The sequence below is a fragment of the Electrophorus electricus genome, chromosome 11, assembly GCF_041902795.1.
Source record: "Electrophorus electricus isolate QZ-2024a chromosome 11, ASM4190279v1, whole genome shotgun sequence".
NCBI lineage: Eukaryota > Metazoa > Chordata > Actinopteri > Gymnotiformes > Gymnotidae > Electrophorus > Electrophorus electricus.
The window spans coordinates 4,493,338-4,506,742 of NC_137507.1; the positions used below are offsets into that span (position 1 = coordinate 4,493,338).

At 46.1% G+C, this 13,405-nt stretch overlaps 1 protein-coding gene across 2 annotated transcripts; it reads left to right on the plus strand.

Annotated features, from left to right (window-relative positions):
- Positions 1-1,077: 1,077 nt before the first annotated feature.
- rbm33b (RNA binding motif protein 33b) lies at positions 1,078-12,810 on the plus strand. 2 transcript variants are annotated; one of them, XM_081723510.1, is made up of 5 exons: positions 1,078-2,266; positions 3,587-3,898; positions 4,574-5,257; positions 8,669-8,863; positions 11,834-12,810. In XM_081723510.1, exons 1-4 carry the CDS (start codon positions 2,036-2,038, stop codon positions 8,834-8,836), a joined length of 1,395 nt encoding a protein of 464 aa, XP_081579636.1. In that variant the 5' UTR covers positions 1,078-2,035; the 3' UTR covers positions 8,837-8,863; positions 11,834-12,810. The 2 variants fall into 2 exon arrangements, with proteins under 2 accessions (XP_081579636.1, XP_081579637.1); XM_081723511.1 differs by lacking the exons at positions 8,669-8,863; positions 11,834-12,810 and adding an exon at positions 5,407-5,531.
- Positions 12,811-13,405: the final 595 nt, after the last annotated feature.

A 13,405-nucleotide genomic window follows, 5' to 3' on the forward strand; every position in this document is an offset into this window, starting at 1 on the left:
GCACGGTTATCAAATTCATGCAAACGGCCCCACCATTGTGCCACCCCTTTAATTAAATCCAGCTGCGCGGATGCAACTGACCTTTCGAGTAGAGGAACTGATTAAGCGCACAATGGCCTGCTATTTCCCCTCCACAGTCTGGTGCGCAGTGCCACTGATTGACTTTCTGTTCGGGGCGGCACGGACCAGGCCGCATTCAATCTGAAGCGGAGGGTGTGGATATGCGTGTCTGTGTCAAGGGTGGGGGTGGGGGATCAATTCCTTCAGACAATGTAGATTTGGGCCCGATAGCATCAGGGTAATTAACAGCAGGTAGAAAACTGGAAGAGGCCCAATTTTTTGCTAGTGTCATGTGGTGTGTGTGTGGGGGGGGTTAATTTGTTAACTGAGATGGATATTTAAGAGGATAAAGGTGAAATTAGAAAGGTTTCATTTTCATTGGAAAGGATTAAGGGGTTGTTATCATATTTTTGCCGCAAGACCTGATGGAATTGCTACTTGGTGTGCATGGTGACATCAGGAGCGATTCACCATTTACAGACTTCAAGAGTCATGCAAGAGCCTTAAGTTCTTTCACAGCTGAGGTGGTAAGGAATGTTCTGCTGTTTAGGTGATAAATAGGAATTAAAGATTCATATTCTTTTTGGCTTTATATATTAGCTTACACAGAACTGCAACAGAAATCACATTTTTGACTATATGCTTGTGAAAGATTGCCTTTTTTCATGTTTTAATGAATATAAAATGCTGTGTGTATAAATTCACATTCTAAACTGGTTTTCTCTCTCTCTGTGTCCGTGTCCATGTCTGTCCGTTTGTCCCTCCGTTCTGTGATTAGGCTGTAACAGTGTTTGAAGAGGCCGTCTCCCCCCTATGTGCCAAGCCTCTTAGATTGCAGACTGGCCTAGCAGGAATCCATATGGGTAAATTCACTTTTTTCACAGAGAATGGTCACCCAAATAATTGCAAGTATTGACTAAATTTAAGAGGTATTTTTTGCCATATTAAACTAGAAATGTTATATGATGGTTGGCTTTTTTAATGCTTTTGATGACATCAGTAAAATTTGTTGCATGATGGACCAGTCATGACAGGATAACTATATTCCTGAATAACCAAATCAGTCAATCAATTAATTAATCAATTCATCAAAAAAGTTTAGCTTTAACAAATAAAGCACAAGCTGTTTAACAGTAAACAAGACAACAGCCATTGCGCAAAACAAATCACAAAAAAGTTTCAGTAATCAATAAACCACATTCCCACAATTTGTTTCAGAGCAAAGTCCTTCAGGTTTGATGTCCTATTCAGAATTATGCTGGTAAAGTGTTGGAAAACCAGAAATTGGAAGATGCGTTCATAGCAGCGTTTACCCGCGCTCACTTGAATTTAAAAAAAAAATCTGGAAAAAGAAGAAGCAGTGTGAAAACAACCTGCACTAATGATAGTGGGGATGGAAGGAGTGATGGTTAATTGCTCAGGCCTGGGGGATCCGGGCTCGGGCCGGTGCCGGGGTGGCTCCCTGTGCAGCACGGGCTCTGTGGGGGCACCGCTGCACACTGTCCCCCGTTTCCTGCCCTACACAGCGGCCATCTGTTGGCCGGTGCGCTCACCTGAGACGCTCCGTCCTTTAGGCATGTGGCGACCAGGGCCTGGTCACCGTCGCCCGCGGGTCACAGGCCCCGCTGCAGGTGAGGCAGGACGCCTTTCAGAGTGTGCGGATTTATGAGAGGTGTTCAGAAAAACATTAGTCTATGTAGTTTTCTGTCTCTCTCTGTCTCGCGCACACACAGCCACACACACACACACACACTCTCTCTCTCTCTCTCTCGCTCGCTCGCTCGCTCTGGGTCTTTGTCTAGCCTGTGCCTGATCTCCTGTGGAATACAGTCAGGCTCCCGAGGTGCTAACAGAAGTAGAGATGTCACATTAGATCAGTGGAAATGCTGCAGTATGGTGCGTGCCCAGTCACTAACCCTTTTTTTTGTCTCCCTTATCCACCTCCCCTGCCGCCCTGGTGTTCCCAGGGCAGCATATGTTCGGCCAGTATCACCCGGCCTCACAGCCGGACCGTCGTCCATCGGTGGCACGACCTGCCCCCATGGGAGGCGCCCAGCCTCCTGCGCAGCCGGGGGGCCTCTCAGCACCTCGCACTGCTCCGCAGGGGCCCCTGGGCCTTCCGGGACTGGGACAGACACGAGCCAAGTTCCTCTGTCCCCCTAGAGAAGCATCCAGGTCCATGACTAGCTCTGCTCCACAGGCACAGGTAATGATGCGAACGTGTACATATGTGCATGTATCTGTGTGTGTGTGTGTCTGTGTGTGTGTGTGTGTCTGTGTGTGCCTGCAGGTACCTGGTAGTATATGAAGTGTTGCTTAGATGTTGGGCTTTCGTAGATATAGGTGATTCAATTGGCCTGACCTTTGCTAAGCCTGATCATCTCAGTCACCTGTTCTTGCATATGCAACTTTGTGTGCAATATACTATACATTACTGTTTAGTTTATAACCACTTTAGTGCTTTATTCTTGTTCGTGAAATTCATTCTTATATTGCCAGTTTTATTCTCAGGACACATGATATATTTATGTAGCCATTTATTCATGCTTTTTTTTCATTTCTTTTCATGACTGATCAAGGTCAGCCTGATTTTTGTGGTTCAAGCAGGAGCAAGTGAACTAGACTACTGTGTCCTCTAGTGGTTAAAATTGGTACTAAATTGCTCCTTTTTGCAGCTGCTTATTTGCATTGCAGCTTCTTCTGAGGAATGAGATCATGTATCATATTTCAAATAATTATTTTACTATTATCTATTTTATCTATACTAATAATCTATACTATAAAGTTAAAACCCTTATCAGTGCTTGGTTGCTGCCTGATTACGTTTCTGCATTTTATCTTTTGTTGGTTTGACTGCTTGTGTTTGAGTGTCAGTATATTAAGGCTTTATCTGAATGAGTCATTTCTACGTAAGCGGTGAGGTTTGATTGTGGTTGGTTTCTTATAGAAGTGCCTTATAGAAATACATTTTTATTTGGGTTCTTTTACCCTTTTTTGGCATCAGTTGACATGTTGGGCTGTGTGTGTGCGCGCGCATGTGTGGTGCTGATAAGGGGCCATCCGCTCTCCTGAAGCCACAGCAATGTGTGAACCAGCGGCTTCTGCTCGTGCCACTTCCACAAACTCCACCTCTTCTCCAGTGTCCATCAGAGTGCAATGAGCCTCCTTCTAGCTCTGTGTCAGCCACTCCTCCCGTCCGCCAACATTCGCAGAGTGCCCAATCACAGTGCACTCCTCAGAGTCAGCCCGTCCCTCTTTGCACTGCTATAATCAGACCCAGAATGGTCAGGAATTTCATTGTTATAATTAGTTTTCACCGTATTAATGGATGAAATGTATTAATATGTAATTATTTAAGTTAACCAATGTTTCTTAAAGCTACATGTATTTTATAAACACCATTTTAGTAATTGTTTTTAAAATGTTAGAGCTTGTATCCCTATATATTCTTTATTTAGCATCACAGTTTAAGATTTAAAAACCTTCTTTCAAAAGCCCTTTGTATTTCTCCAATGTCTCTGTTCAGCAGGTGCGGAGACTGCCTAACTGTAGCAGCGGTTCAAGCGATGCTTCAGTTCTGGCCGGGACCGAACCTGTCGCTAACAGCGCCTGTCCCACGCCCACTCCCACCGTGCAGGTTCGGCCCATGGCCAGGGCCGTTGCCACGGGGATGCCCACCACAGCCAAGCAGCCATCAAGTGCCAGGGCAGCGGCGTGTGCCAGGGCTGTCCCAGAGCCAGTTCTGGTGGGGAGGAGGCAGGGTCAGGAGGTCAAGGAGGAGCCCACATCTCCTCCCTCTCCTCTCAGCATCATCGCTAAGACAGGGAGAGGGAGCGAGGTGAGTTTCTCACTAGCTCTGCGGGCTTCACGCCTGCTGGAGTGCTCTATAATTTGCCATAAACGGGGTTATGGGACCAGTGTTTTAAATGTGAAAACTGTGCCTGGCAGACTCTAGAATACTTCACTCCCACACTCTCCCTCCCTCTCCCTCCCTCCCCCTCCTTCCTAAACACCCCCCCCCCCCTTTACTTGCTCTCAATTGCTGTGATTTTTTTTCTACCACTTGCTCACTCTCTTCCTCCCTACCCCCTCTCTCTTACTTTCTAAAGCAATAGCGTTAATAGAGCCTTTCACTTCTCACCCGCTCTCAGCTCAAGGTCAAGCCGGATCACTGAAAGCTGCTCATTACAGCCAATTATTAGCTCGGACAATGCAGCCTCTACCAGATCAATAACAGCTGTCAGGGCCTCTTTGAGAGGCCCACGCTGCAAATCAATCAATCCCTATCTGCAGTTTCTCCTTCCCTTATGTCCAGATAACCAGGGCCAGCCTTTTTCGGGCTTGCCAACAAATCTTCACAAGGGCAAGCTTGCAAAGCACTCTCCTGAAACTTCCTTCATTTGAGCAGTTTTTATATTAGGCGATTACAGTGCACTCTGCAACCCCCAGCACTCTGTGTTAACTTGTGTTTTACGTTGGCGCGTGTTGGCACGTCTCTCTCTCTCTCTGCTAGCGACAGGTGGGCGAGGAAGGGGACGATGGTGCGTCATGGTACAGACTGCAGCTGGAGGAGCAGCGACATCAGAGGCAGCGACACTTGAGGCAAAAGGAACAGAAGCATATCCTGCTGGCCCGGGACAGGTGGAGGAGGCAGCCTAGGAGGGACCTCCCCCTTGGCAGCGCCCGTGAGCAGCAGCCCCGGTGGGGCAAAGGCCCGTCCCCGCAGAGCATCCCGCAACTTCAGCCGGGCCCCTGTAAGCCCACGCAGCTGGACCGACAGGTCTTCCTGAGTCTGCCGGAGTATCGGCCCTACCCCGACCCCAAGGGTCACCCCCATCTCCAGCCAAGCCGGCTGCAGCGGCACCGACGGCGCTTTGCGTTCCGTCCTACGTCCAGGCCTCTGTTTCAACCAGTTGCCCCTCCTGGAGCTTTAGCCCAGCCTGAGCTGTCAGGCCTGCACAGCGCCCTTGCTGTGGGCCCCCTGGCTGTTCATTCCTCACAGGATGGCAGGGTTGCCATTGCTGTCACAGTGAGGAGGGTACTGCCAGGACCATGGCAAGGGCAGCGACATGCACAGGAACCTGCAGGGGCATCAGGGCACTTTCAAGGCAGGCAGGGGGAGAGGAGGCCACTGCTCATGAGGGTCGTGAGACAGCTGCCACCTAAAAAGCAAGAGCTTCAACACGATGGTGTGGAGGTAATCAGCCCTGTGTGTGCTCTCTTTTTTCCTCATTGCTTCATACACCCTTTGATCTTATTTGTAAGGTGCGCTAATATTCACGTGTTAATAACCGTTTCCGTGTCCTTATGTGCAAACTGGTCCTTGGTTCCTTCTACTCTTTGCAGCTATAAGTACACGTAATGGACCACTTGAAAGGAAAGTCATCTTAACAGTCCTGCCTCCACCCCTCTTCCCGTGAACTCTGAGCACACGTACTCCACTTCCCTCCTAGCACAGTACTGTTTTTCCCGAAGACCTTCCTGCCACCGACTAACCCGTGGCCTCCTAGGGGCAGAGGCGGCCGAGGAGGAGAGGCGCGGCACGATGAAGATAACACCGTGCTGGTCTTAATAGAGGTGGCGGGGTGGGGCACGCTGGGTAAGAACGCTCGCTCAGACAGCTGGATCGATGGGGCAGCCCGTCGAAAGCCTGCCGCGGGTGGAACCAGAGAGGCGTCGCCTGGGATGCCGCTCTGCTGTCAGACGCCGCGCGCACTGACAATGTTATCTCTCTCTCACTCTCTCTCCACCATCCAGGATCTTTCAGGTGTTCCAAAACGGACATACCCCCCCACCCCCCTGAAGACATGCAATTAATCTTCTGAGCGCGCGCGCTCGTGTGTGTGCGCATGCCTGTGGGAGTGTGTGAAAATTGACGTCTGTGTGTGCACGCTCGTCTGTGTGTCAGTAATACCTGAGAATAAAGAGGTGCCAGTTAGGCGGATTTGGCTCGAAGAGCTTAGCCACAGATAAGGGAAATTAATTATTTTCGCGTCAAGGAATGATAGCACTCTCACTAACGGACGACACAAAGCCAGAGTGAAGGTGAATGGGGAATTAGTTGAGTGTTGTCACTCCAGGATAAAGCTTGGCGGTGAGGGGGTGGTTTTCTGAATTGTGGGACTCCAGTGCTGGGGTTTGCTGTCATGTAGAGCTGCAATCACTGGTGGGATGGGCGGGTGGGGGTGATCCATTTATTTCTGCTGAGAACAGCAGGCCACTGGTGGCACTGTTTCACCTCCTCTTATTCCGTGTGTCCTTGGGACATTTTCTGCTTAAAGGAGTGGTTCGCTATTTTTCAGTCTCTACCTTAAAGAATTCAAATTCAAATGGTCATTTTCCCTCTTGTTTATACTAAAGAATACGACAACCTCAGTGATGGAATCAGGATAAAGAAACATCATCTCACTGGACTTAAACACAATGCGATGTGATAATTAATTCCAGTAAATCTTAGGAGAGTTTAAAGCAGTTGTAAGGATTGCCTGTTTATGAAAAGAATGATTGAAGGTTTTGACGGCTTCCCCATACATGGCATTTGTTTAAGCCCACTGAGAATCCGCAACGGCAAGGTTTTGTGAAGAAGTTGCACTTTCAATTAATAGGAACCAGCAGTTTTAATGATGCTGGTATAACATTTCAGTTTCTGACCACAGGATCATTGCTGACTGGACATAATTTAATTGACTGACCATAATCAACAGCAACTTTTCATGGCAGCAGATGTGCAATAGACGGTACACCTTCAAATTTTTCTGCTAAACTGGGCAGTGAGTGTGGGCATCACATGGGTCAAAGGACATTTGTCAGCACAGGAGTGAATAATGTCTCCAGGTGTGGAGGGCCATATTCCAGTAACCTTTATGACTTCAGTTTTTGTAATCAGGGTAATTACCTGTGACTGCTGGAGTCCTGCCCTCAAACACTGTTTGGCAGTCCTGATCGAACCCCAGTGCTACCTGTTCATATGATGCCTTGCAAAGGTATTCAACCCCCTTTAAAGTCTTCAGATGAATCTGGATTACAAATGACAAGCTATTTTGTGCGGCTTTATTTTAAACTACTTGGCCCCCATATTGTTTGTTATTAAAGATGATATTGATATAATGTAAGAGTATTGTGATGAAAATTACTAACTGAAGAATGCTATTTGCATGAGTTCAACCACCTGATGGCTTTAAGTTTATGTAAGGACGGGCTGTGGCTGGACACAGTTGATTTACATTTGGTCTCTACTTGTGACTCATTAGAGTTTTACATTTTCTGTTTTCAGGAGCCCTTTGTTCACACTGTGAATCTGAAGGAAATTTGTGAAAATTAAAACCAAATAGCATTCTTAGGAAATTAGAGATAAAGTTATAGACATGCACCAGGATACAAAATATTATCCAAATGTACCCCAGTGAACACTGCTGGATCAGTTATGATGAATTGTGAGGAAATAGAAGCTGTTTAATGCATTAACACAAGGCCATCCCTCAGGTCACGGCATCAGAGCTCTGAAAAAGATACAGTGGAGTTCAGTGGCTAAGACTGGAGTGAAGATGCACCAGTCAGCAGTATCAAAACTCTGCACACAACTAGCCTGTATAGGAGGGTGTCGAGGAAGAAGCCAGTACTGAGGAAAAATTCATCAAATCGTGTCTGGAGTTTTCCAGAAAGCCTCACAATGACTCAGCAAAAATGTGGAATAAGCTTTTGATGAGACAGAAGTGAAGGTTTTTGGCCAAAATTCAAAATGCTATCTGTGGCACAAACCTAACACTGACTATTCCTCAAGGAACGCCATCCAAGCAGTGAAGTATTGTTGTGGCAGCCGCATGCTATGGGGGTGCTTTTTCCTCGATGGTGACTGGGCATCTTATTCAAACTGAATGATTGAAATATGGTTCAAAAATGTATGGAAATATAACAAGATACCCTACTTCAAAGCCTTAATAACATGGGAGTCTTTGAACACCAAAGAGGTGAATGTTATAAAATGGCCAATTCAATGTTCAGATCTCAATCCTTTCAAAAAATTTTAGAAAATTTATTTGAATATTGAGGTCATCCAACCAACCTGAATAACCTGGATCAAATCTGCCATGACGAGTGAGTAAAAATCACTCCCAAACAGTGAAAAGCTGGTAGAAACATATTCTTACAGACCCAAATGTGGTTCTGCCAAGTTCTAATCTAAAGGGACTGAATATTTTTGCAGTTTGTAATGCTTTTTAAAGATCTGCTGGCAGATATGTACAGAAAGATCATACTGGTATGCAAAAAAATAATAAAAAATACTGGCTCGATCAATCTGTCTTTTGTACTGGGCATGATTCTGATGACTTTTAAGGGGGTTGAATACTTTTGCAAGGCACTATATAACCACTTTCACATTACCATATGAATGGTAATGTGAGTGATGCTTATGAGTGATGCTTCATTTTAGTTATGGGACACTGGTGTGAAGCAGCTGATGCAGAATGCTAGCGCATGTGTTTTTGTTTATTAGCATGTGCAAACGCTTATAGAATTTTGTCGTTTTTTTTTTCCAAGATGAACTATATTCGGCTGAATGGCAGACACCCAGTGGTGTTCACGTGAGCTGTACACTGTGTGTGCACAGGGGGAAGATGAGGAGCGAGCAAGTGTGAGGCTCGCTTCCCTGGTGATTCAGGGATCCCGAGTGGTTTTTGAAGCCAAGCCGCGAGTGGTCACCTTCACTCCACCGGCCTTACCCACACCCTCCCGAACCTTCGCGCTCGGACAGGGCTGTCCAGACCCGAGGAGATGATCTGCCATCTAAAAGCCACTGGACAAGGTCTGTGTGTGGGGGTGGGAGACATTGCATTTTACCATGTGGCTATTAGCAGTATGTATGACTTCTGTGAACTTGTGTGTGTTTGGGGGTGGGGGGTTGCTTTGATCTCAAGCCTGCCATGATGGTGGTGGATGAGTGGTGTGTTACTTCCTTATCCTCTCTGTCCGGCTGGTCTGAGGCCAGTGCAGCAAGGTTGTCATGCTTGGCAAAAAAAGAACCATGACACTAAACGTAAACTGGGAGAAACTGGTATGCGGGGCCCTTCTTTTCATTTAAGTGGGAGCCACAATTCGTCTCGTACACTGCAGCAAGCTCAGAGCTTCTCAACTTCATGCCTCCTTTGAAACAGTGCAGGGCAATGAGTCCCCAGGACAAGAATGTTCTTTAAAGCTCTTCTTAATAGAGCGATAGTGGAGTGAAAGTCTGCAGCTTCCTGTCTGTATTGAAACATCAGCAGACGGCAGAAGGGCATACTAAATTGGTCGTGTCTGCATGGCCCGGCGCTCGCCGCAGGCCCCTGCTCAGGGGCGCGGTGGTGCTGGACCAGGCCAGATGGGCACTGCCCACTCTGTGCCAACGCAGACAGACGAGCAGGCAAGTGGGTGGTGTGTGGTTTAGTTTGTGTGTGTGTGTGTGTGTGTGTGTGTGTGTGTGTGTGTGTGTGTGTGTGTGTGTGTGTCAGATTGGGAGGGGTGCTCTCCTCCGGGCTCCGGCCGTTGTGTCAATTGAAGGGCTTTCTTCGTCAGTTGCCGGGGTCCATCTGAAAAAGCTGCTGATGTCGGCGAGGGTTTCCACAGGTAGACACCTTTCCTGCCCCCACCCCCAGCCCCATGCTGACTGTAGCCAGGCCTGCCCTCCTCACCCAGCATGCCTGAGAGTCACGACAATTTACCATAAAACACCTATAGGCCCTGCTGTTGTTCCTGGAGCTCAGGAGCCTCTTTCTACAATCACAGCCTGAGAGGAGGAGCGGAAGGTACCAGGCCTGGCCTAAGAGAGGAGACTGAGAGATTTTAGTTATTAATCACAACTGCAGATAAACAAGGAAGAATTTGAGCATCACTGCTTGGATGTTTCACAGGTTTGTCTTGCTGAAGAGGGTCTTGACCTCTTTACATCCTTCCTGGTGTGTTTGTATAGTAGTCCAAGATTGCTCAAACTGGATTTAATACACCAGTTATACTGCAGTTATTTTTTTATGTTTTGGCTAAGGAAAGAGATTTTGGGCTGCAGCCAGCTTTTTTTTAAGGTTCCAGTTTGCTAATAATTTATATTAAACTGCTGAAATCTCCTTCCAGAGATTTAAACAGAGAGAAACCATTGCTGGGATTCCGCTACCCAGTTTTGATGTAGCTGCCGGCTCGGTTTGCCTGGCTGCCTGATGTGTGTTTCTGAGGCCCGCCATGGTCGACCGGTGATGGGCTGTCATGTCGAGCAGCACTGCAGTGAGGCGGAGAGGTGATTCCTCCCTGCTAACAGCTCTGTACGTGCAGCCAGGCATCACGGCATGCCCTCGAGCCACGCCTGCATGACAGCTGTCTCACTTTCACCTTTCTCACCTGCCAGAGAATTTTTACATCCTTTCACCTGTAGTTAAGGGGTGATAGATTTGTCTGTTTTGCTTAGAAATTGCATATCTAATTACATTCTTTAGATATCACATGTTTGGTTATTAGTTGGAGTCATATTGTGCTGTGTCCATTGCTCTTAATTTATGCCAGTTTTAAGGCAGCTTTATTCTCCCATGAAAGAAGCAGGTATCTCGTCATGGTGCACTAGAGGGCAGCACTGGTTCTCATATGTCAGAATTGTAATTGGCTGTGCTAATTGAACAGTGATACAAAGGTCTTGAAGCCTGATAAACAGTAATTAGGTCAACGTGATAAAATGTTTAGACCAATAGTTTAGGGCTAAATATCCAACAATAATAGGGATTTTGTTGTTGTATCTCCAGATTTTGAATTAAAGTAAATTATATATAATTATAATTAGTTTTCTCAAAAAGTGGGAAAGTATATATTGATGTAACTGTTTATTGCAGGTCACTTTATGGTATGCACTTGGGATAGTAATTTAGAGTGTACCACATAACCTCATGCATGGCAGCAGACACTGAAATGCCAGTATCCAGGTACAAACACTTAGAATGTTTCCATTTGTTGTGAAGCTTTTGCAGTGGCCCCACCCACCTGCGGTAGCCGTGCAGCCCCTCTCCGACAGATTGTTAAAGCAATGGGCCATTACACGCAACACTGCATCTCAGCGGTCTCTAATGAGCGCAGAGATTTACGGCACGGTGACAGTTCCATGAGTGCCGGTGTCCCTCCGCACACAGCAGCTGCAGCGGCGCCCCCTGGCTGTCTGGAGAACGCTTGCACAAATGGCCGTTTCAGGAAGGTTTCACGCTGACTTTCTGACTTTGGTGTCAAACGGTTACCGCTCACGGTAACATCACGGGTTATAATCCCGTGCCCTGTACTATGGTCATAGTTATATACTAATTGTGTTGTGGTAGGTTTTCCTTGTGTTTCTAAACATCTTGGATATGATTTTGTCTATACTGGAAGTGTGATGTACATAGCACCTCTTGCTATACAGTTTTAACAGCAGCAGCCACCAAACTTGGTCATCTGACTTGGAGCTTCATACTAACATTGTTTGGTCCAACACTTCTTAAGTGTCTCTGGGTCATTTTAAAGTAAAGGTGCTTGATCCCCCGCCTAGTGTAGATGTTCCGTCTTTTCCCAACACGCCTGAACCAGGTAAGCGATGGTTGTGAAACACTTTAGTCAGCTCAACCCCAAGTGTGAACAAATCTATGAACTTCACAGGAGTACATGCACACTGGTTTGAAAATCTGACAAACTTTAAGCAGAAAGTATTGCTGACAGGCTCTGCTTTCAGGCTTTCAACCATGCGTGTTAAAAGACAAGGCTGGTCAGTTGTTGTGTTCTGTCTGGGTGTTTACAGGACCTGCAGGATGACCACATTGAGGCTGGACCATTAGGCACATCAGGGGAAGAGCCAGGGGAATCACCTTGGGAAGTGTTGTCCAGTTCCGTTGCATGTTGAACCCATTTATGATGGTGTTGACAAATAACAAAAAATGTTTTTTTTTCCTAAGGATTAAAATGTGAAATGTCACGAGTATATAGGTTGTATTTTTTGTTTAGACTAAAACTGCGTTCGTTTTGTATGTCACTAGGATGGTGAGTGTTCAACAGGTCAGTTAAATACAGTTGACAGTACATATAGAGCACTTGGTGGCCACTTTAAGTTAATAAACAGCGATAGATTCCTGGTTTATATTCTCGCTTTATGAGTAATTATTACAGTGGCTGTGACAAATGTGCAATATTTCATTATTTTGCCCTCTTGTTGCTCAAAATGTAGCTCTTTGCCACCATCTAGTGTTTAGTCTTGGCGACAACTTCAGTTGATTTTCCAGGTTTCCTTTTTTTGCCTTGCTAAGTTTTGAAAGTGTGCCTTATTCTTGATTCGATATGCTTCCATACAGTTAATTATTGAACACAATTTATAAAAGTGGACAAAATGTATAACATTTTACTGCGTGGTCAGCGTTATTTATATAAACTAATGGGGTTTGTGCACATGATGTAAAGTGCACTCCGAATAAGCGGAAAAAGCACGACTGCCGAGGCATGTCTCAGCTGAGCTTCAAAGGAAATAGTATTTCCTGAGTACACATTTGCAGCATTTTGCATACGCCTTTGAGCGATTTATAAACGTTCTTCTGTATCAATACATATTCTCATGTGACAATAGGTCAGTGTTAAGAATACTAAACTATGTACGATTTCATATCACAGACTGCAAGCGCAAAATTCCTGAAATTTGTTTCATGTTTACGAAGTAATAAATCCAGGTTTTTAGTGCTACTATACAGGTTATATATTATATAAGCATATTCAAACGAACATCTTTGTTTCGTCTAGGGTCATGTTTCTAACTACTGCTTTTATGACTTATCCCCACCAACAGCGAATACATCTTGAATCTAGGTCAGCAACAGAACACATGGGTTGACCTCTTTTGATTCAAGATGACTATTGTCTTTTACTTCATCATCTATTGTTTTTTATGTCTTGGTTGTACCAAGACGTTTTGAAATATTTTCCGAGACCCCTACGTGTGCCTTGTGCTGGGGGAATGTCAACATGTACCGAGAGTGGTCCTATTCTAATCCGGCGGACTGTGGACCGGCGAGAGGATTAGCGACTAGTTTATTTTCCCGCACCCTAGGAATGTTTCCTCGGCGGCGCTTTTGTGCCTGCGCCGGGCCTTAGGTCATCCGTCCGTCTCCACGCCGCTCCCTTTGTGCACGCTGGCAAGTCTGAACCACGCAGAGTCAACACCGCTCGCTCCTCAAAAGCGCAGCGCTAGTGGAATTTCAATCCCTGCTGCAACAGTCTTTAAAAGGATGTTACTTACTTTTCTCATTAAGTAATGTGACCGAACCGTTGAGAGCGAAAAAGCTCCGCGCTGTAGTGTTTATTCCCGCCTGTCTGCATCACTCATCGC

Coding starts and splice junctions, on each gene's coding strand:
- rbm33b (XM_081723510.1), top strand. CDS start 2,036: ATGTTCGGCCAGTATCACCCGGCCTCACAGCCGGACCGTCGTCCATCG. Junction 2,267..3,586: donor GCTCTGCTCCACAGGCACAG/GTAATGATGCGA, acceptor GTCTCTGTTCAG/CAGGTGCGGAGACTGCCTAA. Junction 5,258..8,668: donor TTCAACACGATGGTGTGGAG/GTAATCAGCCCT, acceptor GTGTGTGCACAG/GGGGAAGATGAGGAGCGAGC.